We start from the raw sequence: 26626 nt of genomic DNA on the forward strand, positions 1-26626 counted from the left end.
AACATAGGGGTCGGCAACCTTTGGTATGTGGCCCACCAGGATAATCTGCTGGCGGGCCATGAAATGTTTTGTTTACATTGACCATCTGCAGGCACAGCCCCCCGCAGCTCCCAGTGGCCGCGGTTTGCCATTCCCAGCCAATGGGAGCTGCGGGAAGTGGCGTGGGCCGCAGGGACATGCTGGCTGCCACCTCCTGCAGCTCCCATTGGCCAGGAATGGCAAACCGCAGCCACTGGGAGCTGTGGGGGGCTGTGCCTATGGATGGTCAAGGTAAACAAAACATTTTGTGGCCCACCAGGGATTACCATGATGGGCCACGTACCAAAGGTTGCTGACTCCTGAATTAGCACCTTCCAGCATAAAAGAATCCCCATCTCAGTTTTAAATGGTTGACATCCTCAATCATTCATCTTCAAAGAAGGGAGATGGGGGAGCACACAGAGCTGCTGGCATTGAGAGAATGGGACACAATGGAATGGGGAGGATGGCTTCTCTTCTCCCCCCCCCCCAGCATATGGTGGGGAGGAAAGCAGAGAATGAGGTAGGATACAGAGCCTCTGCTGTGGGGGAGACTAGGGGACAAGGGCACAGCAGGATGGACATGAGCAGCATACAGAGCCTCTGGCATGGAGAACAGGGGAGGACGGGGGACACCCAAAGCCCCTGGCATGGTGGGAAGTGGGGCATAGGGACTGAGGGGTGTGAACAGAACTGCTGACATGAGGGCGGAGGCAACTGGATACACACTGGGGGAAAAGGGACTGATCCCCTGGCATGAAGGAAGGGGTTTGGAAAGTTGCAGGGAGTCCCTTCAACAGAGGTTAATTGGGGTGTGTGTGTGGTATACAAGGAGCATGTTCGGGGAAACAGATGAATGTGATGAACCCATTAGGCCTTGTCTACACAACAGTCGGGCATCTGAATAATCCACACCCCTAAGCAACATAAATTACAGTGACCTAAGCTCTGGCATGGATGCTATATCAGCAGGAGAGCTTCTGCCAGTATAGCTACTGCCTCTCATGAAGATGGAGTTATTTTGCTAACAGGAGAGCTCTCTCCCATCTGCATAGAGCATCTTCATCACATGTAGTGCTTCTAGTGTAGTCTAGCCCTTAGTTCGTACAAGGTACTCAATCTACAGAAGCAAAAATTGTGTGACTCTCTACATCAGTGGTCCCCAACCTTTTCGTCTGGTGGGTGCCAGACGAAGGACCGTGGCAGCGGTGGAGCACCTGCCAAAATGCCACCGAATTTCTGCGGCATTTTGGCAGTGATGCCTCTCACTGACGTCACTGGTCGGTGGCAACCGGCATCATCGAGAGGCATCGCTGCCAAAATGCTGCAGAAATTCGGAGGCACTGCCTCTCGATGACACCGCATGCTGCTGACAAGTGATGTCATCGAGAGGCGTTGCCGCCGAAATGCCGCAGAACTTCGGCAGCATTTCAGCGGACGCTCCACTGCCGGCCAGGGCGTGGGCGCATTTAGATGCCCCCATGGGTGCCACGGTGCCCGTGGGCACTGTGTTGGGGACCCCTGCTCTACGTGTTAACAATCAGTCTTTGTTTGCAAATTCATTCAGCAGTCTAGGGTCTTCATAAAAATAAAATCTCAATTCCACCAAGCTGCGCTAGCAAAATCACATAACCTATCTGCTCTATTTGTAAGAGCTCTATCCTTTGATCACATTATCATCTGAAATGTACATAATGTATAGCTATATTATCTGCTCATTCAGCTTTTCAAAACCAAGGAGTTAAATAGATACGCGGAGTTAACACAACCAGATAAAGAATGAAAGATTGTCTGAAAATACCAAATATGGCAATACTCTCTGAAGGTGCAGTTACATACCAATTGTATCCCACAGTGGCACAGTGTTAGTTTTTGAAGTGCAAGAGCTTTAGACTAATATATTGAAATGAACAGAATGAATGAGTGGAGACTGCTTAGCCCCCAATCATCTAGCGGTGACCCCACCTGTAGTGTAGGCAGACAGTGCAGCTAGTTAGAAAGAGAAGGCAACAGCAAAGTACAACAGGCCGTAGAAATTTCTAGAGGATTTCAATTCCAAATATGGTTGCAGGGTGGAGAGGAGGAGATATTTAAAGGTTTTACTTCAAAATGTGTTTTACACTCTGAAAGCATTTAAATGACAAAAGAAATGTGATTTTCCCAGTTCCCCTACCTCCACCCTCCCAAATTCCTTCTGCCTTAAACTCAGGGGTGAAAGTAACTTAAAGGACTTACTGGTACACTGGACTCCTGCGCATGGGTGTGGCCTCAACTAGAAGAGGGGTGGTCTCAACAGGAAGAGGCAAGGCCTTTCAAGATTTAAAGGCCCTGGGGCTCCAGCTGTGGCTGGGAGCTCCAGGGCCTTTAAATCACCTTAGAGCTACCAGCCACAGAGGTGGCTGGGAGCCCCAGGGTGCAGGGGCAAATTAAAGGGCCCAGGTTGCCATAGAGCTCTTGGCCCTTTAAATCACCAAAGGAGCCCAGTTGCTGCTACCGCGCCAAGGCTCAGGCAGGAATTTAAAGGGCCTGGGGATCCCCCCAGCAGCTGGAGCCCTGGGTCCTTTAAACCACTGCTAGAGAAGCTTGTCCAGTCCAGCACCACATACCGGCTTACTTTCACCTCTGCCTAAACTGTGCCAAGAGTTTTCACCTTTACAGCCCAAAGCTGTTTACAAAGCTGGCCCTTCCTCATTATTCCCATTTTACTCATGGGGAATTGGAGGCACATAGCCTTGGCCACAGCTGTGGCCCAGCTGAGAGTCCCACTCTGGCTCTAGTCCTCGGGACCGTGCCACCAGTTGCCTGAATCAACTCCAGCTGAAGCCACGCTGACGGAGGCTAAGATGCTGGGTGGTGGCCAGGCGGTCAGCAAGGCCAATAGCACCATTAATCCTCTGCTAGTGCTAGGCCACGGAAGCTACATGGGGCTGGAGGGAAGGATGCCACCCAGATCTGAACCAAGCCCTGGGCTCTCTGCTCCAACCCCGGGAACCGGCCAGGTTGAGGCACGTGCTGTAGCTCCAGGCCCCCAGTCAGAGCAGCTACGTGACAGGCGAGCAAGACAGGGCGGTCTCGCCCCCTCCCCTCTGCCCGTCTGTCTCCGCGCGGCCTCCTGCCCGCCGCTACTGCTCTCGCTCACTTCCCACCGCGGGCTCTTGCCGCTCGCTGGCTCAGCAGCGCGAGGAAAGGGCCTGCCGCGGAGGCCGGTCCCTGCAGCTCCCCGCGCGGCCCCCAGCCTCTCGCTGCCCAATGAGCGCGACCAGCCTGGAGCCGCCCCTCCAGCCGCGCGGCGGTGACGTGAGGAGCGGCGAGGCCCCGGCGCGCTGCGGGCCTCCTCAGTGGCGCTGAGGCGGCGCGATGGTGCCGGGGCCTGAGGGCAGCGGCTCCGCGGACTGCTTCCCCGCCCCGCCTTCCCGCTAATGGGCGCCTGAGAGCCGGGACCCGCCTGGGTGCGCAGGGCCGAGCCGGTAAGAGGGGAGCCGTCCCCGGGTCGGTATCGGCCTAGCCGGGGCGGGGCGGTCGGTCTGTCGGGGCAGAGCCCGGGGAGGCCCCCGTCAGCGGCGGCGGCGGGGGCTCAGACCGTGTCTGTAACCCAGGCACCGGCAGGCACAGACCCCTGCCCTGGTAGCCAGCAGGTGCCTGGCTCGCCCCTCTCCGGCGAGCGAGAGGCGGTTTCCCGTCTTCGCTTCTCAGCGCCTGTGCGAGGAGGGCGGGCGAAGTGAATCCCCCTGGAGCCGGCAGAGTCTCTCTCACTCCTGGCTGGGAGTCCCAGCCCTTAGTGTTGGTCAGGTTCAGTGAAACAGTATTAGCATTTATTGGGAGGTGAATTAATTGCCAAGAGAAGGGTGCCAGATTTTTGGCTGGTGGAAGAGAGGTTTCTGCTAAGATTTTTCTTCTAAAAAAATGGGATTATGTTATCAGTGGCCATAGGCTTTTTATTTCCATAGTTTAAGGTTTTGAAAGCAGTTTTAAAATAAATGTCTCAAAATTACTTGCTTCTGATTCTTTGTATTTATACCAGCTATGAATGTATTTTTGTTCAGATACCAGGACGTAGAAAGAAAATTTATCAGACTATTTTTAGGTAAACTTTTCTTCATTATCAGCTAAAACTCATTGATTCACACTAATGAGACCCATTGCAGATGAACAAATTGTGTGAGTTAATGAGTAGGGCCATACCAGATTCATGGTCCATTTTGGTCAGTTTCACAGTCACAGGATTTTCAAAATAATAAATTTCATGATTTCAGCTATTTAAACCTGTAATTTAATGGTGATGTAATTGTGGGGATCCTGACCCAAAAAGGACTTGTGAGGTGGTTACAAGCTTATTGTAGGGGGGTTGCAGTAATGTTACCCTTACTTCTGTGCTGCTGCTGGCAGCAACACTTCCTTCAGAGTTAGGCAGCTGGAGAGGGGCAGATGCTGGCCAGGAGCCCAGCTCTGAAGGCAGCGCTGCCGCCAGCAGCAGCACAGAAGAAAGGATGGCATGATATGGTATTGCCACCCTTGCTTCTGCCTGTAGAGCTGCACCCTCAGGCCATGTCTACATCTAAAATTTTGCAGCGCTGGTTGTTACAGCTGTATTAGTACAGCTGTATAGGGCCAGCGCTGCAGAGTGGCCACACTTACAGCAACCAGCGCTGCAAGTGGTGTTAGATGTGGCCACACTGCAGCGCTGTTGGGCGGCTTCAAGGGGGGTTCCGGGACGAGAGAGCAAACCGGGAAAGGAAACCAGCTTCGCCGCGGTTTGCTCTCTCGGTCCCGGAGCCAGCCAGCAAACCGCAGGGAAGGAGACCTGCTTGCTCGGGGTTCCGGGACCGAGAGAGCAAACCGGGAACGCCGCGGTTTGCTCTCTCGGTCCCGGAGCCAGCCAGCAAACCGCAGGGAAGGAGACCTGCTTGCTCGGGGTTCCGGGACCGAGAGAGCAAACCGGGAACGCCGCGGTCTGCTCTCTCGGTCCCGGAGCCACCCAGCAAACCGCAGGGAAGGAGACCTGCTTGCTCGGGGTTCCGGGACCGAGAGAGCAAACCGCGGCGAAGCTGGTTTCCTTTCCCGGTTTGCTCTCTCGGTCCCGGAACCCCGAGCAAGCAGGTCTCCTTCCCTGCGGTTTGCTGGGTGGCTCCGGGACCGAGAGAGCAAACCGCGGCGTTCCCGGTTTGCTCTCTCGGTCCCGGAACCCCGAGCAAGCAGGTCTCCTTCCCTGCGGTTTGCTGGGTGGCTCCGGGAACGCGAGAGCAAACCGCGGCGAAGCTGGTCTCCTTTCCCGGTTTGCTCTCTCGGTCCCGGAACCCCGAGCAAGCAGGTCTCCTTCCCTGCGGTTTGCAGGGTGGCTCCGGGACCGAGAGAGCAAACCGGGAAAGGAAACCAGCTTGATTACCAGAGGCTTCCTCCTTCCACGGAGGTCAAGAAAAGCGCTGGTAACTGTCTACATTGGATTACCAGCGCTGGATCACCAGCGCTGGATCCTCTACACCCGAGACAAAACGGGAGTACGGCCAGCGCTGCAAACAGGGAGTTGCAGCGCTGGTGGTGCCCTGCAGATGTGTACACCTTCAAAGTTGCAGCGCTGTAACTCCCTCACCAGCGCTGCAACTTTCTGATGTAGACAAGCCCTCAGTCAGCAGCCACCACACTCCAGCCACCCAGTTCCTAAGGCAGTAGTGCAGAAGTAAGGGTGGCATGGTGTGGTAGTACCATCCTTACTTCCGCACTCTGCTGGCGGAGCGCTGCCTTCAGAGCTGGGCTATTAGCCCACAGCTACCACTCTCCGGCTGCCCAGTTCTGAAGGCAGTGCAGAAGTATGGGAAGCAATACTGCAACCTCTCCTAAAATAATCTTGTGACACCCCCCCACTCACAACTCCCTTTTGGGTCAGGGCCTCTAATTTGAGAAACACTGGTCTCCCCCTTGAAATCTGTATAGTATAGGGGGAAAGCACACAAAAGACCAGATTTCTCAGTCCATGATGAGTTTTTCATAGCGGTGAATTTGATAGGACCCTATTACTGATTGAACACACATGGTGGAATTGTTTGTTTTGATGTGTATACTTCTACATATACAGTACTGTAGTTTCTTAAAATAATGAGATTTTTGTTAATACAACACCTGACTACATTTTATCAAATGTTTACTTTAAAATGAGATCATTCTGTTTGTCATTGCTTTGGTGTTAGCAACATGGCAGTATTGATCAATTTCATTCTGAAGTATGCAACTCTTAAGGAGTATTTATCTTAGGTTGTTGTTGGGTTGTTGTTTTTTAAACTAATTCTACCTCATGTAGTGTAGCCCTAGAGAGAACCTAGTTGTGTATGTAATGTGTTTCCATTTAATTAAATGGACAGTCTTTTAACTGTTGCTAGTAACACTTTAATTTTATTTTTTTATAAATGTAAGTAAAAATAAAATATATCTATGCATTTATAAAATATCTAGGCTCTAGGTACCTATGCCTTAATTAAAAATACACAAAATAATACAAAGGAAATAGCCACAAGCATAAATGACAATTTTAAAAATCCAGATTACTTGTGACTTTTTATATTCTTCATTTAGTTCTTATATTTCTTTCAGTTCAGAGAAAGGAAGTCAGTTAATTATCTTCTACTTTGCTTACAGGCCTCAATCATGTTTTGCATGGGCAGAGTCCAAAACCTTCACAGAGTTCTACTGAAGGGTATGGCTGTATAGAACAGGTTGCAGGGCGGCAGCCATGCTGTGTATCACCATAGTGCTGCGTTTGGGTTTCAAACAAGGCAGGAGAATGCCTCTGTTTTTAAAAATATTTTTCCACAATTTGAATAAATTCTGTACATTTTTATGGATTGGGGGTTTTATAAAAGTTTGTCTTTACACAACTTAAATTTTGGACCAAATTTAAGGTGACAGTCTTCCTTTAAACTGTGACACTTTTAAAACACTAAGGAGGCAGTCAGTCCCATTGACTTGCATACGACTGCCCGCATGAGTAAAGTTATGTATGTATAAGCATTTGCAGGAATGTTCCTAAAGTTGTAATGAGGTACAGAATTGAATATGGCCTTAGGCCACTGTAGTTTATCAACCCTTTAATTCTTATCTGGTTTAAAGAGGAACAAGAAGTAAGGTAGCACTAGTGAGTGCAAACTGGAGACTTCTGCTGCTCCACAGATTCTGCACTTGGCTTGGCTTGGCTCTACTTCGTAATGGCTATCTGAATACATCATTTTGCAGAGAAGTAATTAAATAAAGAATATGGATGTGAGGGCTGGTTATTAAATATCTGAGAGCTGATCTTTCTTTTCTTTATATAATTTGATCTGCTCTGGTTAGATACTGTAATGTAATGCAAAAAAAGTGTTTAAAAAAACACTTCTTCCTTTTGTTTTTCTGACAAGTAAAAACATTTTTTCACTCACTTCAAATCTTAGTATTACATAAAAATAAATTCCAAAACATAGCCTATATATATGCATAAACTGTCTCATATACGTCAATTTTTCTAAGACTGTTTAGTGTTGTCACAATCAATATACAACAAACTATTTAAATGGTTGGGAGGATATTTTAAATTGTATATCAAGTCGGGGGGCTCCAATGCTGAATTTTTCAAAAATGCTGTCCCAATACTTGCCCCCCCTCCCAAAAAAAATACTTTTCCTCTTCTGGAATGCTTCCAAAGTGAACACTAGTGGTTTCCAGACATGATTGATATTTTTCAGGAACACACATAATGGAAACATTAAGAAACAGAAAATGTATTTTATGACATTTTTCTTTTAAGGCACTTACTGATGCCCAAACATAGAGCTGTTAATATTCAACTTAAATATTTGACTGTAACTTAATACTAAAATAGCTTAAAATTACAAAAAATCATTCTGAAATGATATTATGCTCCAGCAAGTAAAATTAATGATGATTGTTAAAACAGAACACATAAATTGCATGGTAAAGAGGCAACTAATATTAGGTGTGAAAGAGATGAAGTGTGTGTGAAAGAGGTGAAGTCCAGCAGTTGTTCCATATGAATATAAACTTTTTTTTTTAAGTCCCAAGTGTTGGAGGCCACACTTTATCCTGGCATTCTCATTGTCTGTCTTGCCAGTTTTGAGGCTCTCGTAGCAGATGGTGGCCATCCAGAGAGAAGCACTATAGCAGGGGTCGGCAACCTTTCAGAAGTGGTGTGCCGAGTCTTCATTTATTCACTCTAATTTAAGTTTTGCGTGCCAGTAATACATTTTAACGTTTTTAGAAGATCTCTTTCTATGTCTATAATATATAATTAAAGTATTGTTGTATGTAAGTAAACATTTTTAAAATGTTTAAGAAGCTTCATTTAAAATTAAATTAAAATGCAAAGCCCCCTGGATCAGTGGCCAGGACCTGGGCAGTGTGAGTGCCACTGAAAATCAGCTCGCGTGCCGCCTTCGGCACGCGTGCCATAGGTTGCCTACCCCTGCACTATAGCAAATATTTTAATACAATGAACAGTTGCAGTGTTACAGTTTTTGTGTAAATCCTGTAAATTTGATTATTAGAGGGCATTTAGCTCAGCTCCTCTTGCCTTCTATGTTGAGATTAATAACAGATCAGATTATAATAGTAGCACTATAAATCAAGTTATTGTCTTTTCACAGCTTTAGGTCACAGATGGTACTGTAATGTGGCTTGTACCACCCTGATATTTAAAGTGGAGATATGATAGTAAAAATAGTTCCCAGTACAGTACTCCATCTTGATCCAAGTGAAGGTTGCCTTAATCACTGTAAAGCATCATATGTTGGGACCTATAATCTCGACATCATACTTTTCCATATTACAGATGAGAGCAGCTGCAGTCAGCTCTATGATACACAAATTTGGTGCAGCTGTCAAACTTCTGCAGAATAATCAGTGTGGCCCTCAGTTGGGGAACTCCTGCTATAGTTTGTGCATAAAGGCTCCACAATCACTTGATTTTAAAATATAGTAATATGTTGCAATTTTGAGTAATTTCAGCACAGTTTAGTGTGTGTATATATAGGAATTTTAATCATTTAAAATGCTTGTTTCATGATCTGAAGCAATAAATAAGTATTAAAGCTGTAATGGTGGAGGCACAGAATATTTTCTAGGGATTAATGACTGCTGTGGTGAGTTGGAGTTAATGTTCCAGATAATCATTAACAGTTAGGAAATCCCCAACTCACAGGTCCTCATTGCAATTATAAACTTAATGGAATGCCTTTTTTTTTCTATTTCATCTCAAGTTGTACACTGCTAATCCATTTTTGTTTTCAGTTTCAATTCTTTCCCAGCAGTTAATTACCAATACAGTCTTGAAGTTTGTGATACTTCAAGTAGCTGTCTAATTAGTTTGGCAGGAACCCAGTAGAAAACAAAAATATAAAACATTCTTTTTCTATCATTCCACATACTTTAAGTGGCATAAATTGCTGTTTCTGGAAGCTGGGAAATAGTGCCATCCCATATGACTAATAATTTATAGTTTCGCATTCACAGAAGAAATATTTTATTAGCTTTTTCTAATATATCTTTGATGTTAATTTCTCTGAATTCTAACATTAATTTCTTCACGTAGCTCTTTTATTAGGAAAATGGCAGGCTTTTGTGTACAGTTCGTTCTTACAAAAATTTTAGCTCTGGTGTAGAATATGATGTTTAGTGACATTTTTATTTTTTTAGAACTGTTTTCCCATCTAGTAGACCAAGGTACAAGGAGTTGAAGTTGCTTGTACAAGATCATAGTAAATGGCACACATAGACCCCTGTCCTTCCAAGAGTTGCACACATGCCTAACTTTACACACATGAGTAAACCCAGTGATGTCAATGGGACTACTCTGACTGTAAGCTCTCTGGGTCAGGCAGGGTCTTTGTGTGCTGTACAAACAGAGCAAATCGCAGTGGGGTCATGGTCCATAACTAGACCCCCAGGCACTAGTAATGCAAATAATAACAATAATAGTTGTGTGACAGTTTTTGCAGGATCAGGTCAGGACTTGACTTCAGGAACCATTCTGCATTCTGCTTCTCTAATCGATAGTGTACAAAGAGTAATTATAGCCCTTCTATTGTCTGCAATACATTTGGTCTCCAGAACAATCATTTTAAATGCCGCTTTACTGTAATGTAAAAAATGTGACATAGAACCACCCTTGCTGGGGAATTGCTTGATGCCATGTATTTGCTGTACAGAGTTCTACATTTGCTTGGAAGTGAGTTGCTCATCATTACAGATTGGGCTGAGACTATAACACATTTAAAATTTTCCTTAGGTTGAAGTGAAGTCAAATCTAAGGTTAACTTCTTTAAAAAACTAGGGGGTTCCATACATTGTTGTTCTGTACACTACATTGCACGCAACAGGGGCTTCTTGCATTCCTCCATACCCCATCACAAGCTCTCTGTATGCCGCCTTTCTATCTTGCCTGTTTCAGGTATTCCCTGCAATCCCTTCCTCATGCTAGTCGCTCTGTGTCCCCTATTCCCCCTCCATTGTGTGTGTTTGAGTTTTTTAATACCTAGAACTCGCATTTGGGAGAAAAAATCTTATCTAAAGATTAGACTGTGAATTAAGGGCTGTTAAGATTGACTTGCACATTTGGATCCTCCAAGAAATTCTCAAGCATCTAGCAAAATCAGAAAACCATATATTTCTAAGAAATGGGGTGTGGGTGGGTGGGGGCTTCAAGTCTGGAGGAAGGGAGTAATGAAATCTTTCAGAGTGCCTTTACAGATCTCAAAAAGCAGAAAAATACTCAAACAATATTTTACACTGAAATTCTACGCTTACATGTATGTACAAGGGCTTCTACTCTAGAACATATTGAGGTTTAATCTTCCATTGATTGTATCTAAATCCCATGAACTAATTTTCATGGGAATTGCTGCATGTGGTGATACAACTGTTTGTGAATAAAAATCATCTCTGTTGCTTGCTTTTAGGATTTCTAAAACCCAATGGGTTTTTTAGACTTTAAAAGCTCTTTTCATCAAGAAATTGATATTCAAGTTAATCCTGCAAAGAATTAAGCACACTAGCTGAATTTCAGCAGAAGCTTTAAGGTGTTGGTTTTGTCTTATAAAAACTCATTTTGAGGTTCACTGGCTATTTGAGAGATTGCTTCTCTCCCTATGCATACTGTCTCAGGGTATGTCTACATCTACAATTTTGCAGCGCTGGTTGTTACAGCTGTATTAGTACAGCTGTATAGGGCCAGCGCTGCAGAGTGGTCACACTTACAGCAACCAGCGCTGCAAGTGGTGTTAGATGTGGCCACACTGCAGCGCTGTTGAGCGGCTTCAAGGGGGGTTAGGGGAACGCGAGAGCAAACCGCGGGGAAGCAGGTCTCCTTCCCCGCGGTTTGTTCTTGCGTTCCCCGAACCCCCGTGCAAGCAGGTCTCCTTCCCCGCGGTGTGCTGTCGCGTTCCCCGAACCCCCCTGCAAGCAGGTCTCCTTCCCAGCGCTTTGCTCCGGTGTTCCCCGAATCCCCCTGCAAGCAGGTCTCCTTCCCAGCGGTTTGCTCCGGTGTTTTTTGAACCCTCGTGCAAGCAGATCTCCTTCCCCACGGTTTGCTCTCGCGTTCCCCGAACCCCCCCTGCAAACCGCGGGGAAGGAGACCTGCTTGATTACCAGAGAGGCTTCCTCTGGTATGCTGGGATACCTGTTTATTCCATGGAGGTCAAGAAAAACGCTGGTGAGTGTTTACACCTGATGACCAGCGCTGGATCACCAGCGCTGGATCCTGTACACCCGAGTTTCAACGGGTGTACGGCCAGCGCTGCAAACAGGGAGTTGCAGCGCTGGTGATGCCCTGCAGATGTGTACACCTCCTAAGTTGCAGCGCTATAACTCCCTCACCAGCGCTGCAACTTTGTGGTGTAGACAAGGCCTCAGGGTTTGGCTACACTTGCAGCTGTACAGTGCTGGGAGTTACAGCTGTTGTCGTACAGCTGTGTAGGGAAAGCGCTGCAGTGTGGCCACACTGACAGCTACCAGTGCTGCAGTGTTGCCACATTTGCAGCGGTGTTGGAAATGGTGCATTATGGGCAGGTATCCCAACGTTCAAGTGACTGCAACATGCTTTTCAATGGGGGGCGTGGAGTGTGACAGGGAGCATGGGGGAGAGAGAGAGAGTGGATTTTTGGAGCGGACACTGTGTCAGCTCCCTGCCTTGCAAGTTCCGACCCCTTCTCCCTCCCCCCCCCCACCCATTCACTAAATGCAAATAGCTGCCTTTGTTTTTTTCCTCACAGACCAGATAAGCAGCTGCTCCAAAACGGACCCCTCCCCCAGGCCACTTCTCTCCTCAAGCAAACACTAGCTGTGGACATTCATCCCCCTGCCTGCCTCTGCTCAAGCAAACATTAGCTGTGTTTGTTTTTTAGATAAGCAGCTCCAGGAGCCCCGAGTTCACAACAAAACAAAGAGAGGCATCACAACAAAACAAAGGGTGTTATCTTTACTTAAAAGCATTATGGGAAGGTTCTGGAGGTCAGTTACAGCGTAGTAAGATTAATCACTGTTTACACTGGCACCCCAGCGCTGCAAGAGCAGCGGTGTTCTCTTTATTCCTCTCCTCGAAGTGGAGTACAACCAGCGCTGTAGCCAGGGAGATACAGTGCTGTATGTGCCTTGCTAGTGTGGACGGGGAGTAAGTTACAGCGCTGTAAAGCCACCACCAGCGCTGTAACTCTCAAGTGTAGCCACGCCCTCAGATGCCCAAGCTGACAACCCTCTATTTAAAATATGAGGAAGCAGAAAGCAGGGTTTTCTGAGGGTGATTTCCTTGACTTTAGAATTGACTTTTAATTGTCCCATCAGAGCCTGGATTTGGTGACTTTCAGGACATCCCACATCTATCTGTTTCTCAGAGGGGCTGAGGGGGAACAAGACATTGATAGAAAAATGCAGAAATAAGATCTAGTTCATTCTGGGATTGAGTGTATTTTTAAATTTTTTTTTCCTATCTATTTGATGACTTGTTATTATTATTATTACTGTTTGTGTCCTTAACTCTTGTAATATGCATACTTGTTAGGAGCAGTTGGGGAAAAATGTAAATAAAAGGGGATGCGTGTCTCTACACAAACTACTTTTTTGTCTTTCAAGTGTCCTCTTCTATGTTTATATGGTATATAAAATGCTTCCTCTTCTGTATTCCTTTATATACAAAAGAATAAATACTGGTTCTAATCTTGCTGCTCTTAGTCACCCAAGACTCCAGTTCGAGTAATGGAAGTTCTGTATGAATGAGAGTTCTAGAATCAGGCTCTGAGTTTGTCACTTGACTTCTTTTTCACACTCCCCTATATGTCCCTTACTTAGCTTAGAAAAACTTAATGTTTCTTTCTTTCTTGACAGCACATTGCCTTCAGGAAATGGCCTCTTCTAAATCTTTGCTGAATCTTCTAACCTTCACATTTGGATCAACAATAGGATTTTTCACATGTTACATGCTATTTAGCATAGTGTTGGAAAAACAGGTTGAGATCCAACCTGATGTTCTTCACAATGACCCCCATGGTGAACACTCAGAAGAAACTGGAAGTGATCAGCTGGAAGGACAAATGAACTTCAATGCTGATGCTCGGCAGCATCAAGGTATTTTTATGTTTTGTACAATGTAAAAGGAGAGGGAATATTGTTCCAATTTGACATTTTTCTTTCTTCATTGCTAGGTATTTATATACTAGTTTTTCTTATTGCATGTCCACACACACAATATAAAAGAGAATAGATTTTCCCTCCTAAGGCATTGAATGATTGTTTTTTCTTTACTAACTTGCATTTTCTAATAAGAGTGATTTTTCAGAGAGCACAATACTTGCCAACTGTTGCATCCAGACTTGGAAATGGAGGTAGCGGTTTAAAGGTTAGCTCCGGGAGCTTCGTAAGTGGTAAACTACAACAAATATTTTTTTCTGCTCATTTGACACAATCGCAGTACTTCATGGGCAGCTAGATTGCTTTTTAGTTTTACTTAAGCTAATTTAGGATCATCTATAATTTGTGATTAAACTTTTCAAATAAAAGTGAAACTTTAAAAGTAGCCCACTATTCTTTAAACCTGATCAGTCAAGCGGTTTACATTTTGGGAGGGGAAAAATGCTATAGACATTGGTTGTCTGAAGCATGGAACATTTATAACATCATTATATAATACTTGACTCTTGAATGAAAAGTTCTGTGTAAGTTCAGAGTCCTTCACAAACATTAACTAAACCCCCTCAACCCTATGAGGCAGATAAATACCTATTTTTCAGGTATTAAAACCGATGCATAGAAAAGTTAAATGACTTGCTCAAGGTTATACAGATCTGTGACAAAAAAGAAAATAGCACTAAAGATTTCTAGCTTTCAGCCCTTTGCTCTCCCCACTAGATCTTCAAGAGGAGGTTGTTCCCTCCCTCTTCCCCCACCCCCCCAGTTTCATTTTAACACTGGCAACTTATATAATGGAGTGAGGCTGGTGGTCTGAGTTTCATGGGGGAATTAAATGACGTAATCTCATAACCAAAAAATACATACCAGCCAATTGGTGGTGAAAAGGATAATCAGCAATCCAAAGCCATATTCATTCAGAAACAAATTAATTCTGCTGTATTTTAATTTTGTTGTTCTCAGGCACTCAAAACGAATAACCATATTTATTTGCAATTTCATTTTTTTTCCTTACAATGGATATATTTTGTCGGACTGATTAACTGTAATATTTAGGGTCCAAATCTTGTCTGCAACAGGACTACTTAGGTGAGTAAGCTACTTACTTATGTTAGGGTTTGCAGAGCTAGGCTACTAATGAGTAACTTAAAACTAAATATATTTAAACTGCAAAACACGTACAAACCTGTTTGTTCTCTGAAATGTGCACACTATTATAGTAAATTTATTGTAAGGAAAATTGGTCTGATCTTGTATAAAGATAAACAGACATTTTAGGTCCCCATCCTGCAATCTGATCTGGACCTGAATAGAATCTCATTGACTTAAATGTAGTTTTTTGAAGACAGTGAGGACATTGTGGGCATGTCCGCACTACAAAATTATGTCAGCCTAAGTTATATCAGCATACAGCTGCTGCAGTAATTAAATTGATTTTGCATGTTCACATTAAGCTCCTTGTGTCAGTGTTGCGTGTCCTCAACAGGAGATCTTGTACCAATTGTACTGTTAGCGTGAGTCATTGTGGGCTGGCCTCTGAAAGCTAGTAGCAGTTGATGAAAGCAATGCTGTGTCTACCCTGACACTGCATTGACCTAATTACATTGATTTTATGCCTCTTGTGAAGGTAGAGTTATTAAGTCAGCACAGAGGGGCAGTTATGTCAGTGGGAGCACAATTTTAGTGTAGACACTTATATTTAGGTCAACATAAGCTGGCTTGAGTTGAACTAATTGTAGTGTAGGCCATGCCTAGGTGGGCACACGGGTGCATCTACTTGGGTCCAGTTGCAGAATTGGTGCATGAGTTTTTAAAACTTTACACCTATTTAAACCTTAAATAGATGTAGACTTTTCTTTGATTAGGTTGTCAGTGTATCTGGAAATGAAAAGTATTTCAGATACAGCAATGACGATTTTTATCACAGTATTGCAGAACTTATTTCTTGTCTCCTTTCCGCAAATAAAGATTTAATTTGGTTTCTGGTGACAAGTTGCCTTTTCTGACTTACTTGCTGCTTTTAACTTGAAAACCAGTTTCAGTAGTTGGTGACATTTGTTTTAAAATAAGTTTTTCTAATTAACAACATTTTAGGTATTAAAACTAAACATTTAAAAAATCTAATTTGCTCTTCACCATTAATATTTTTGTACTTAGCATGGACTGTTTTAAAAAAAATTGACTGACTGGCTTCAAATTTTTATATTTAGTCTATTTTTAAAAAAGTTTTCATTAGCTTTGTAAGTCTACCAAAGAATTCTTTTAAATAAAATTGAATTGAATTTTTTAAAATTCATGTAAGGTTTTGTAAAACCGTGTTTGGTTTTTTGGTGAGAAGATCTTAATTAATAGTATCGTTTTTACTTCTCTTATAAAACTAAGTAGGAATAAGTATTTGAAAATAATTAAGATGTTTTCATTCCTGAATTTAACTTTGGTCTTGCTGACCGAATTAAATACGAAGACAAATGTTGGTCACCAAATTTCAGGTAACGTAAAATGAGCTGTACATGGCTTGTCTTGTATTAAATATGATAGAAAAAAGTTGTCCAAAACAGAAGCCTCATCTGATGTGCATCTATACTGGACTTCTTCCCATTCATCTCTCTGCACTTTATTAATGACTAACTAAATTTATTTTTTCTTAAGCATTGCTGAATCTTTTATATGGTATTTTTCCATGTGTGTTATTCCTTAGCAAACACACTAACATATCATGGAATTTCTCTTCCCTCCCCACCCCCTTTTAGATGAGAACAAAAATATTGCAGAAGGACTGTATCAGAAGGTGAAAATACTTTGTTGGGTGATGACTGGGCCTCAGAACCTAGAGAAAAAAGCCAAACATGTTAAAGCGACTTGGGCCCAGCGTTGCAATAAAATACTATTTATGAGCTCTGAGGAGAATAAAGACTTTCCAACTGTGGGACTAGAAACCAAAGAAGGCAGGGACCAGCTGTACTGGAAAACTATCAAAGCCTTCCAGTATGTACATGATCATTATTTTGACGAGGCTGATTGGTTTATGAAAGCAGATGACGACACATATGTTATACTGGACAACTTGAGATGGCTTCTTTCAAAATACAATCCTGAACAACCAATATACTTTGGAAGAAGGTTTAAGCCTTATGTAAAACAGGGCTACATGAGTGGAGGAGCAGGATATGTACTGAGCAAAGAAGCTCTAAGGAGATTTGTTAATGCATTTAAAACCAACAAATGTTCTCATAGCTCTTCTATTGAAGACCTAGCACTCGGAAAATGCATGGAGAATATTAACGTAGAAGCTGGAGATTCAAGGGACACAAGTGGTAAAGAAACTTTTCATCCCTTTGTGCCAGAACATCACTTAATCAGAGGATATCTAGCTAGAACATTTTGGTACTGGAATTATAATTATTATCCTCCGATAGAGGTAAGGGTTTTTTTAGAAAGGCTGTGTTCATTAGATAACTTCAGTAATGTACTTCATATTTTTATATATACAGTAATTATAGGCTATTTGTCCATTATTAAAATGTTCTGGGAAAATAAAATGATTTTGCTGTGGGTATCTGAAACAGATTTAAGGATGGAATCATTATATATTCCATTTATAAATTAAAACTTAAAAGCAAGTGCCTAATGTACCATGAGAATAAGTTAATCTGAAATTTATTTTTATTGTTCTAATGTTGTGAAAGATGGACTGGATGCTCCAGTAGGTCTCTTCTATCTAACTCTTGTGCTGTATGAAGAACTGGTTTATCATAGGATGTTGGCTGCTTCTTGTTTCCTGTTGCTAAATCACATTAAAAGGCAGCTAAAATACATATTGTTCCTAATGTTACCTTTCCATGTCAACAATTACTGTAGTTGGAACTGGGTTATTATGCAGTCATGAATGGGAGGGAATATGTGGTCCATGAGAAAATTTAAGGTGTGGTCCATGCTAGTTTGAGAATCTCTACAAAGAATTTCCTTTTGTCATTTTAGAGGATACTACTTACCTGTCAAAGTTGAGGGGAACATGAGAAGTTTGCAGTGAGTGCAAGTGGTGGAATTTTAACTTTTTAGCACCTCTTTTTAAATTGTAATAACTGATTTTTTTTTTTGTTAAAATCAAATTCTACCAATTTAAAACTGAATGTGAGGTCCTTATTGTCGATCTGATTTACAGAGAAATGGAGACCCATATCTCTCATTCTAGTCAATGAGAGCTGTAGTTCTTGAAAGTAATGAGAGCTGAAGGTACTCATATCTTAGAAAATCTGGTTTGTGTATAATTTCTGCAAGAGCCTTATTAACAACCTAAAGGTAAGGAACATAGGACTGAAAAGGACCTCCTGTCACTGTGTCCAGCGCCATGCTATCACAGGCAACCCATCATATAATCCTGTTCATAAACTTATCAAGTTCCATCTTAAAACTAGTTAGATTTGTAAATCTAACAGCAGTGGTACGTTTATCTGTAGATGGAGTGGGAATTACACTAACACTGGGTGCTTTTGAAACTGTTTCTTTTGAAGTCAATTGTGACACTCCCATTTCATTTGGTAGCAGAATTAGGCCAAAACTGAATACTTTTGAAATCCCACCTCTCTCGTAACACCACCAAACCATTCTTGTTGTGTTCAGATGTAGCATGGTTGTGATAATAAAGTGATAAAATGTGCCATTTAGTAAATGGAAGAAATCTTCTGTCCCATTTTTAAGAGGCTATCTTGATAGCACATTTAGAGTATTATAATAGGACAGTAACATACAGATGATAAAGATGAGATGCAAAAAATGACACTGGAACTTGCATTGTCCTGTCTTATTCCCAGAAGCAAATATTTCAAAAAGAGGTGGTGGATATGTTGTTCAAAGCTCAGTACAGTACTGTAGCCTCAGCTGATTTAGTCCCCATCCTTGATTAAGAAGGACCCGTGGAATTGTTTAAACACAGTTGCCCCCTAAACTGGTTTTGAACATGTCTAGCTGCTGTATATAGGTCCAAACTGTGTGTCTAAGAATTGTGTTTAAAAAGCAATATTCAGAAGACATACTTGCAACGAGTCTCAATAGTGAAATATATAAAATATGTACATATAATTACATTTAGGTTAATGGAATGGTCTCACAGTGGAAATTGTGGAAGCAAGTTGCTTGCCATGTAAAAGTTAACTTTTTTAATGTGAGTGTTTATTCCGGTTTTGGTCATCTTTAGCTTTTCTGTATCTGCATATTTTTATTCAAATCTCAAGTAACTATAGTATTGAGGGTGAGGGAAATATCTTTATAGACATAATTCAGGGGTTTTCAACCTTTTTTTTTTTTTTTTTTCTTTTGTGAATCTCTCTAAAAATTTTCAGTGGAGGTGTGGACACCTTTGCAAATCTTAGATATAGTCTGTGGACCCTCAGGAGTCAAAAACCTCTGTTGTAAGTTAATATCCTTTTTTTCTCTTGATAAATCTGGAAGAGAATTTCATGCATGAAACTGCAATTAAAGGAGCATCCACTGATATCTACCAAAATAGTTCTACAGCCTTTGTCAGTCCTCCTGCTGAGTGTCTCATCTGGGTGTAGAAACTAGATCTGTTACCTTCAGCTTTGTGATTGCTCATGTATTCATTTCTAATGAGTAATGCTATGATTTAATCATGGGTATTTTTAGTAAAAGTCCACGGACAGGTCATGGGCCGTGATTTTTTGTTTATAGCCCGCTACCTGTCCGTGACTTTTACTAAAAATACTCATGATTCAATCTTGGGGGTGAGTGTGGGGAGCCACGTGGGCCTGTGGCAGCGCCGCTGCCAGGAGCCACCAACTGTGGCTGCTCCCGCCGCCCTTGGGAACGCCTGAGCAGCGGTCCCTGGGGCAAGCTGCCAGGGGCTGTCAAAGCAGCAGTCAGTGCAGCTGACCCTGGGCTTCTCCATCAGCAGCCAGTGTGGCTGCCTGAGCAACTTTCTGGAGCTGGGCCTCGGGCCAGCTGCTTGGGCAGACCGGGGGTCAGCCACACTGGCTACAGCAGAAGTCACAGAAGTGCAGGAAGTCACGGAATCCATGACTTCCTCCACCTCCATGGCAGACATGGAACCCTACTAATGAGCAGAGCTGCTAAGTTGTAAAACTTGTTTTTTTATAGATGAGAAGTGCAAGTATTTTCAAAAGCCTTGTTTCATGTAACATGTAATCTATGTAATGCATTAGATTTGGTTTGTATATCGGAGATATGGCCAGCAGCCATACCACATCAAGTTGTTACCTCATATCTTACTAGCTAAATGGGGATGGGTTTGGATAAACTTCCAAGGAACATGTAGATGCTGTAGGAAGTGGTGCTGGTGATTTAATAAGTAGCACTCTTGCTGCTTTAGCAGCATTGAGCCAGTAAACATAGCATGTTATCTGAAGGCACTTTGGAGGTGCTATTTTAGAATTATATATAAAACCTGGGTCCTGACTATCAATATTTTAGCAATAAAACAGTGAAACTCCTAATAGTATTTTTTTAAAGAACTGATTAGCGTTTGTAATTAAAGGTGTGGTGTAATCTGTTGGAATGACCATGTGATTGGTTCTGAGGTTTAATATTAGCCTTGCCACTGATTCTCACTAGATCTTGGGCAAATTTCTTTGTTTTTCTGCCTCCATTTCTCCATTTTGTAGAATTGGGGGCAATACTATCCACATCTCCTGAGGGGGAGCAGGACTAATTAGTTGTGTGTTTATACAGCATCTTAAACTACTGTATAAGGGGAGACTTCTCACAGACACAACGGGGAGTGAGACATCTAACTCCCTCCTGTGTTATTGAAAATCTCTCCCTAAATCACTAAGTGCTAAATTTTATTACGCTTGAACCTCTGGTTAAAAACTAGTCTTGGTAATTTTATTTTGTTTGCTTTAAATGCTCCCTCAATTATTGTTAAAGGACCCAGTCTTTCATGCACTTTGCACATTGCCCTATCAAAATCAGTTGGAGTTCTGCTGGTGAATGATTTGTAGAACTGGCCTAAGCTATTAGTGTTTCAGTTGCAAGTGAGTGAAAGCTGCCTGAAAAATGCTTTGATTGAAAGGTGTCAATAAATTCTATACTTTTATTTCTGTAAATCTCTATATGGAGTGAATATTTTGACATGTTCTTCATATTCCCTCTTACGTTTTACATGCTGCAGTTTACTTTCTGCTTGAACTGGTTTTCTATTGTTTGAAGAATACCTGTTTCTTTCAAACTCTAGAACTCTGACATTTAACCATATTGGGAGGCAGACTTTGTTTCTACTTCCTTTCATTTGGCCTCTGTAACCATTACAGTATGCTCACATACTCAGCTCCCATGCTGAGTTTAAGGACAGTCATTTCCTCACATTAGGGCCTCATTAACTAGCTTTGATTCATTTTTTAAAATTTCTGTCATGTTTTTCGTATCACTTTGTTTTGTGTGCACAGTCTTCCCAGTGAGAGTTTGACTAGTTTGAATTAAGGCTGGTCAAAATGTAGGATGTAATTTGTAGAAACGACAACCCACTTCTTTTCTTCAAAATTTTGAAAATGTAATTGAAGTTGCAAATTTTGGGGGGAAAAAAGTGAGCAGCTTTAGTTTAAACAGTGTGGTGGAAAAATGAGAGATTTAAGAAATGTGAAGGGTTATCCATTGTTGCTCACTATTTGCGTCCAAGCAGAAAACTATCAGAGTACCTTGCTAGCACCAGGTGTTTAAACAAAGTCCTTTAGCTGTTTTGGCTGTTTCTGGCAAAGAGGGAGACTTGCAGCTGAATTAGAAACATGGGAAACCAAGCTGAAGGTGTCCTGGAGAATAGATGAGAAAAACTGAAGGTAAGGAAACGTGGATGGGGAGAAACGTGGGTGAAGATTCTGGGAAGCAGAGTCCACATAGATCAGTTACTGCACCACATGTTAGTGAGTTTTAGAAATTACACCCTGGTTTGCTGTCATGTACACCAGACATGTTTTTCATCATGTTGTCACAGAAACTATCTAAAGCACATCAAGCATTCATGAAAGATGTTAATTTCCATTTGGAGATGATGATCAAGCAAAATAGTGTTACCAAGGTATGAATACTCTATTCCTGCCAAATTTAGGCTTTGAAATGTGTGAATTATTGATAAAGTGAAGCCAAGTATGTATTATTTACACTTTAGAGAGAATTATTTTTAACTTTTTAAGCACATTTTGAAATGTCCGCTGAGTCTGTTTTTTTTTCTTTCACCCCGCCCCATATTTAGGGTCCTGAATGCTGCTCTGATCTGGCAATTTCATTCCACTATGTTGATTCCACAACTATGTATCAGTTGGAATACTTGATTTATCATCTCCGACCATATGGTTACCTATATAGGTACAATCCTGACTCACTCAAGAATCTAGAAGAGCAAATCAAAAGCAAAGCAGTGGATAATGATGCAGAAAGCTCCTGAAACTGAATCAAACTTCTCAATAATAAGATGTGGAACAGTGCACTGAAAGAAGTATCATGGAGTGAAAAGCAGCTACATCTAGCTCATACCGGACTCTGGAATTGCTAGTACTGTAGTAATTCTTTTGAATTTTAAAAGTTCTGTGTTGAGGGTCTTCCTGTTTGACTGCAAACTACAGGTTTCATTGTGCAGTTCTTATTCGTGGGGATAGTGTGACTTTTCCCATGTTAAGACTGCAGAATCAGGCCCTAAAGCTTTTGTGAGATCTGTGAAATCTGTTGAGGTGGCTTTGTTACAAATTCTTCATGTTTATATTATTGTATTAAAACAAATGGACGGTGGTGAGGTTCAAATACGATTATACAGTATTTTCTAGTCCATGATTTTTCTTTTTGCCCTAGTTTCCATTATTTTGGGTAAGTACTAGTGTTGGAAATCTTGGGCTATATCGGTCCATCACTTTGAGATGGTGATGTTTACTGGAGAAATTTGACATGAAGTAACTTGGTAGAAAAGAGAGAGAAATAAGTCTTCAAAACCACTCCTGCCTTGAAAACAGACTTTAAACTATTTGGTGTAATTAGTAATATTCTGCCTATTTAATGTTGAAATGTTGGTTTACTTCCGAATGAAATGAATTTGTTACTCTTGGCCTCATCATAAACTTCCCCCAAGATATTATTATCTGTTCCACGAAACCACCACCCAGTTGGCTTGTTCTATTTGGTGAAAAGCCCAGGAATAGCAAGGCTATACATCTTGAAGTATGTTGAAGATGTGTGGAAACTTGCATACCTGCCCACTCTATGCCACTTGGTGTGTACTCCTTGCTTGAATGGGCACAAAATTCATCCAAAAGCTTTTTAATGTACATATGATAGAAATAAACCCCTTAAAAGTGCAATTTCCTCCCTTTGTATTCATTCTGTAAGCCAAAAAAATGTTTGTGTGAGAACACTACAGTCATACAATAAATACTTGTTGTAGACAGCCAGGCGTTTATGCACTAGCATACAGTAATTTCCAGATTCATCTAGTGTTACTATTACTTTATTTCTATTTAATTTACACATGGCTTTACTGTAGGGTTTTTGGGGGGGGAGGAGGAGGGTTCTTTGTTTATGGAATTGATCTGACACGCAAAAAAGTACTACACCTCTACTCTGATATAATGTGACCCCATATAACACACATTCGGATATAACACGGTAAAGCAGTGCTCCGGGGGGGCGGGGCTGCACACTCCAGCGGATCAAAGCAAGTTCGATATGATGTGGTTTCACCTATAACGTGGTAAGATTTTTTTTGTTCCCGAGGACAGCGTTATATCAGGGTAGAGGTGTATTTTAAATCACAGTGTAGGTTCTCTTATGATTTTTTTTGAATGTTCCCTACAAATTCAGTTTTATTTGGCTCCTATATGTAATTCCACCTCTCTCTGAGGGTTTTTTCTGGCTTATAGTGTGGCTTTTTTCTCTGCCTTCAGTTTAAGATTTTCATGTATCATTTTAAATGCTCTTTTTATTGTCTGTCTTGTGAATGTGTTGTACAGTTATTCAGGTAAACCAACCTGAATGCAAGGACCCTTTCAGAAAGTGCATTTATTTCATCCACTGTGTGGCTATGGGGAGTAGCTCTATGCCTAATTAGCTAAAAAGGATCCACTTATTATCTGTGAGACTGACACAGATTATCAGTATATTAAAATGCAATCAGAGGTTACACCAACTATAGATTTTTGCTCTTATGATCACTACAGCATATGCATCATTAGTCCAGTTTTATGTTCTGCCTAGCTTGACACATTGGCTGTCTTTGGTCCTCAGTTTTACAAAAGCCTCTTTATCGCTTTTTTGCTGGTTTTCATCTTCATCATATTGGTGAGTTTGGCCAAAATCTTAATTCCCTTAGCCAGTGTTTTGATGAGGTCATATTTCTGGTTGTAAATGGCTTTACTAAAATGGTTACCACTGTTCTCCTGAGGATGTTGCTAGAAGATTTTAGGAGACTCTGGATTAGTATGTCTGACTTTGAGAGACACTAAACATTATTTGCCAACAAACATCATGACTGACATCTATTTTCTTCTGTTCTGTCTTGTGACATGATACCAGTAACTACAGTATCTCATGAATGTGAAGTAAACATAGCCACGTTTGCTACTTCTCAGTGTCTGAACATGGGATGTATTTATATTCTCTAGTACCACTGATGTTACCATATAGTGACTGTTTAGTTATGAAATATTTAGATTTAAATATGAAATAATGAGTATTTTTCACTAACAGGATTGCCTCACACACAGGCTGGAAGGGCTAGGAGCTTTAATGTGTGCTGTGAATTGACCTGTAGAACTCTTTAAAGTTTGAACCTGTTTCGATGATTGAAAAGCTTTGCTTTTAATGAGAGATTATGCTGATGCTGGTCCAGAGGAGAATATTTATCATTTGTGTTTCAGCTGAAATGTAGAAGATGATTAAGCTTAGCAAGATATTTCCATGTGAGAGTCACTCATTAGACTAACATTAGGTCAGATATGAGATACAGCCAATAAGATTGCTAAATCAATAAATTAAAGCACTGACAGCTATAGTGATTAATATATTGCTCAGCTTCTTGGCTAAAGCATTTTCATAACAGCTGATGGCATTTAATCTAAATTTAACAAGTTGATGGTTTTGGTTTAAAATACTGTATACTGAGCCAATGTAAAAGACCTACTGAATGGCAAATCTGTAATCCCTCACCCTCCTTCAGCGTTACCCATTGTCCTGTAACAAAAAAGGAATTTCTCAGCTTGTGGTATAGGCAGCCAGTGTTGTAGTGAATTGAGTAGGCTGTGTCTGAGAAATGCAAATACCCTTCCCCACTAAAGTGTTAGCAAAGATACTTCAGAAAGCATTTAGTACAGGGGTGGGCAAACTACATCCCAGGAGCCACATCCAGCCCTTCAGGCATTTTAATCCAGCCTTCAAGCTCCTGTTGGGGAGCAGGGTCCAGGGCTTGCCCCACTCCGCGCATGCCATGTCTCTGCATGGCTCCCGGAAGCGGCAGCATGTCCCCTCTCTGACTCCTATGCATAGGGGCAGCCAAGGGGCTCCACATGCTGCCCTTGGCTCAGGGGCCACCCCTGCAGCTCCCATTGGCCGGGAACCGCAGCCATTAGGTGCTGCAGGGGCGGTGCCTGTGGACGGGGCAGCGTGCAGAGCTGCCTGACCATGCCTCCATGTAGGAGCTCGGGTGGGGGGGAGGGAAACATGCTGCTACTTCCGGGAGCTGCTTGTGGTAAGCACTGCCCAAAGACTGCACCACTGACCCCTTCCTGCACCCCAGCCTCCTGCTGTAGCCCTGATCCCCCTCCTGCCCTCTGAGCCCCTTAGTCCCAACCCAGAGCACCCTCCTGTACCCCAAACCCCTTATCCCCAGAGCCTGCACCCACAGCTGGAGGCCTCACTACCCCCCTCCCCGTACCCCAACCCATACCCCAGTCCAGAGCCCCCTCCCACACCCTGAACTCCTCATTTCTGGCCCTACCCCAGAGCCCTCACCCTCTCACGCAACCCAACCCCCAATTTCATGAGCATTCATGGCCTGCCATACACTTTTCATACCCAGATGTGTCCCTCGGCCCTAAATGTTTGCCCACCATTGATTTAGTATCTGGCTAAGGTGGCTTCTGTCTCTACCCTCTACCACATATTCCCAGAAAGGAGAACAGGAGGTTTTGCCTTTCAGTATCACTGATTAAGAAGTATTGACTTGACTTCTAAATTTTTCTAAAACTGTGTTGTGTTTTTTCTGTCAAACTCCAGTATCATTATGGAAACAAAATGAATTGTACGTAGGGATTATTAACTTGGTTTTTACTTTGGTAGCCGTTTTACCAGATATCTTTCCAAACTTGGCTACCCAATAAACTTTTATGATTGCGTTTATCAGAGGGGCTTTCAACATTGCAGCCTCCATGTATAGTGTTCTACAGTGTCATGTCATCACTTTAAGAGCAAGCATATAGTAAAATAAGTACTTCTGCCACCCAGGCAAGCTACTACAAGGAATCCTTTCTTAATAGATGAATTGCTTTTCTTAGAATATGCCTTTGAAGTGCAGGGGCACAGGATGCCTTATGCCACAGTGCTTGTTACTCTTCATTTTTAATTTTAAAAAAGTTTGACAGACTTTTGTAGCCACAATGTAGTGATTTGAAACAATTCAATCATGTAATTCTAGTCTAAATTTCTTGAAGAAAATTATCTGGCAGTAAATTTTCTACAATCCCTGGGGTTTATACTGAGTGTCAGACATATGGGTTTTGTTCTTTCAATAGGCTTCTCAATATTTTAGTTGCTTTGTTTTTCAGAACATTCATTAGACATGATTAGTTTCCAGAGGCATAACAATATTATCAAATTATCCGAAGCTCTTACTTGTGGGCTGGTACTGAATGTTACATTTTCAGAGGAGTGACTCAATTGAACTTTAATCTGTTCACTGTTTGTTGTTCGTTCAGTATAGCAATTTGCACTGTATTTTTCTGCA

General features: G+C 42.3%; 1 protein-coding gene across 2 annotated transcripts; it reads left to right on the top strand.

Annotated features, from left to right (window-relative positions):
• The first annotated feature begins 3334 nt into the window (after positions 1-3334).
• C1GALT1 (core 1 synthase, glycoprotein-N-acetylgalactosamine 3-beta-galactosyltransferase 1) lies at positions 3335-22991 on the top strand. 2 transcript variants are annotated; one of them, XM_030550636.1, is made up of 5 exons: positions 3335-3485; positions 13375-13614; positions 16425-17092; positions 19014-19082; positions 21896-21982. In XM_030550636.1, the coding sequence occupies exons 2-4, from the start codon at positions 13392-13394 to the stop codon at positions 19041-19043; spliced, it is 921 nt and encodes a 306-aa protein (XP_030406496.1). In that variant the 5' UTR covers positions 3335-3485; positions 13375-13391; the 3' UTR covers positions 19044-19082; positions 21896-21982. The 2 variants fall into 2 exon arrangements, with proteins under 2 accessions (XP_030406496.1, XP_030406495.1); XM_030550635.1 differs by lacking the exon at positions 19014-19082 and having other exon boundaries at positions 3336-3485; positions 21896-22991.
• The last annotated feature ends 3635 nt before the right edge of the window (positions 22992-26626 follow it).

Source organism: Gopherus evgoodei, chromosome 2 (genome assembly GCF_007399415.2).
Source record: "Gopherus evgoodei ecotype Sinaloan lineage chromosome 2, rGopEvg1_v1.p, whole genome shotgun sequence".
In the NCBI taxonomy this organism is placed as follows: Eukaryota; Metazoa; Chordata; order Testudines; family Testudinidae; genus Gopherus; species Gopherus evgoodei.

Excerpts from the sequence above, each read along its gene's own strand:
- C1GALT1 (XM_030550635.1), top strand. The coding sequence starts at position 13,392 with ATGGCCTCTTCTAAATCTTTGCTGAATCTTCTAACCTTCACATTTGGA. Across the intron at positions 13,615-16,424 it reads TGATGCTCGGCAGCATCAAG|ATGAGAACAAAAATATTGCA; the intron begins GTATTTTTATGT and ends ACCCCCTTTTAG. Across the intron at positions 17,093-21,895 it reads ATTATTATCCTCCGATAGAG|GGTCCTGAATGCTGCTCTGA; the intron begins GTAAGGGTTTTT and ends CCCCATATTTAG.